This window comes from Alosa pseudoharengus, unplaced genomic scaffold (assembly GCF_046254945.1).
Source record: "Alosa pseudoharengus isolate Yale_2024_CS ecotype anadromous, Long Island Sound unplaced genomic scaffold, YU_APseudo_1.1 YU_APseudo_1.1_scf_9, whole genome shotgun sequence".
In the NCBI taxonomy this organism is placed as follows: domain Eukaryota; kingdom Metazoa; phylum Chordata; class Actinopteri; order Clupeiformes; family Clupeidae; genus Alosa; species Alosa pseudoharengus.
In genome coordinates, this window is record NW_027468881.1 from 28222097 (window position 1) to 28224596 (window position 2500).

General features: G+C 42.4%; 1 protein-coding gene across 3 annotated transcripts in view; it reads left to right on the top strand.

Moving 5' to 3' along the window:
* The window catches only part of acot7 (acyl-CoA thioesterase 7), a 76653-nt gene that overhangs the window by 20796 nt on the left and 53357 nt on the right, over positions 1-2500 (top strand). For all 3 annotated transcript variants that reach the window (XM_076277498.1, XM_076277499.1, XM_076277500.1), the window contains exon 4: positions 2218-2309. In XM_076277498.1, the coding sequence (XP_076133613.1) occupies positions 2218-2309 (92 nt within the window). The remainder of the gene's footprint in view (positions 1-2217; positions 2310-2500) is intronic.

Genomic DNA, 2500 nt, shown 5'->3' on the forward strand with positions numbered 1-2500 from the left:
TTTCGCCGCGGTGGCGAGATGTGCCACAGACTCCCGGCACCGTTGGCATGGCAACTAGGCTGTGTGTGCTGTGTTTTTTTTTTTTCCTTTTTCCCCTTTCTTTTTTACAGAGTGTAAAATGCAAATGCTATTCCCAATAGCAGTCTATGAAAATCTCACTCCTTCGCCCCCCCCCCTCACTATCTTGCCCTCTCTCTCTCTCTTTCCACATCAATCCTGTGCAGTTTGTAGCTCATTCCAAAGTGCCAGAGCCATTGTTATAGCACAGAGATGCCATAAAGCATTTGAATCACTGCGTTGCACGGCTCAAGTTGCTTAAACAAAGAGGAAAATAAACAGCAGTGTGTTACAGCAACAGTGTGTAATGGATGCCGTAAAATGAGAACAAACACGCTTCACTGGAACTATTTGACTTTGTTTGGCTTGTTATTTTAAAAGATGAAACGGAATGCCATAAACTCCACAGGCCCTTACAATGCTTCTGAATAGGGCAACTAAAATCCAGTGTGGTAGAAGTCAATCTAAAACATACCTCAGTACCTGATTATATCCTTAAATGACCATGGAGGGGGGACCACATTATCCAGAAAGCACAAAAGCAAAGTTTGTTTGTTATATATGTGTGTGTGTATACCTAATTTACAGTCATAGAGGAGTAAGTAAAGCTAAAAAAGACAAGCTAGAAGCTGCAATTAGAGAATTTTGATGCATTTTTCTTAAAAAATGGCACAAACCGATTAACCGATTACTAAAATAGTTGACAGCTAATGGATTTTTGATTGATTTAATTTAATGACCACACAGCCAGGCTGGTGGAATTTGTTTTCAGTACAGCTCTTTGGTACAGGTTCCAACATTATTCCATCATTGAACATTAAACATTAAACATATAGTATAACACATACAGACAGACACATTAATACTACATGATACATAAGGGTCATACTTAATCCACAATCCTCAGCGTTCAGAGTTCAGAATGTTTATTGCTATGGGAATGAAACTGTTTTTGAAGCGGGTTGTTCGCGGGTTGTATTCGATTAATTATAGCATTGTTGTATGAATGTCTACGTTAGCGAGTGAGGAAAGTGAATAGGTAGGAAAGCTGAATGGAAGGTAGTTTTGGCAAAGCGGCGGCTCTTGGCTGGAGATGAATGGAGAGGGCACCACAGACCCAGCCCTCAGCGACCCACTGCCCAGTGGGAGTAGTACAGAGTCAGGGAGACGCTTCACCTGTGGCCCCCTGAGACACTGAGCTCTGGAACTCTGGCCTCACACACACACACACACACACACACACACACACACACACACACACACACACACACACACACACACACACACACACACCTGCTCTTCTCAGGAAACCCTCGGACATCTGACACACGGCCACACCACTCAGTGACCCAGCAGTGACACCCACAGACACACAAACACACACACACACCCACACACACACACATTAACACACAACCTGTCGCTCCCAAAAATAGCCTCCTTCAGGAAAAAAAGACAGAAAAGAACAGGCGCTGGCAGGGGGAGGTTGATGTTACCATGACAACACCGCCACAGCCTGGTGGCAAGCAATCCAACTCACCAAGAGTTTTTACAAAAGGCATGGTGGCGTATGTGCGTTTTTTATGAATGTGAGTGAGTGAGTGAGTGAGTGAGTGAGAGTGAGAGTGGCAATACAAATTGTATTTGTGTCATGCCAATAAAGCTCAATTGAATTGTGAGTGAGTGAGTTAGTGAGTATGAGTGAGTGAGTGAGCGAGTGAGTGGCTAAATGAGTGTGTGTACGTGTGCTTCTTGCATGGTTTATATACGGTCTAATTCCCAATTACCAGGAAGTAATTGTTGAGAGCTAACATAATTACTGTGCAACGTGCTTTGTATCAGACCTGAGCTTTTGACAGGTCACATTATAAATGACTCATTAAGGCCTGTGCTCTGTCATTTCACATGTGCACAAGTGCATTTCACATGTGCTCTGTCTGGAAAGGAACAGAGTTTAGAGGGAATCTGGAAACCGTCATAAAAGTTGTACGTGATAAATGTGGCAGCGGAACTAATTGGTTGAGTTGCTCCTTGAATTGATATGAATCTCTAATGAAAAAGTTTAATCATCAGAATTGTTCTTGTTTTTTTAATATCATAGTTTTATTCAAGTTGGTCTTTTTAATGAGCTTGTGTGTTTACTTTCCGTTTCCATTCCAGGTGCCAAAAAAGTAACCAACAAGGCCACTCTTTGGTACGTCCCCTTCTCCATTAAAGACGTCGAAAAAATCGTAGAAGTTCCTGCCATTGATGTAAGTGAACATTTCCCCTCATCTCTCATACACATTCAGTCTAGTCAGTGCAACTCCCACCAGACTAAACAACCCCAATACAAGCTATTGAAGGAGCAGCAGTGGTTTAGAAATGGGATGGAATCAAAGTTGAGCAAACATTGGTATGAGAATAACTTCCCAGGCGAAGATCAAAACAGGACAGAAAACAA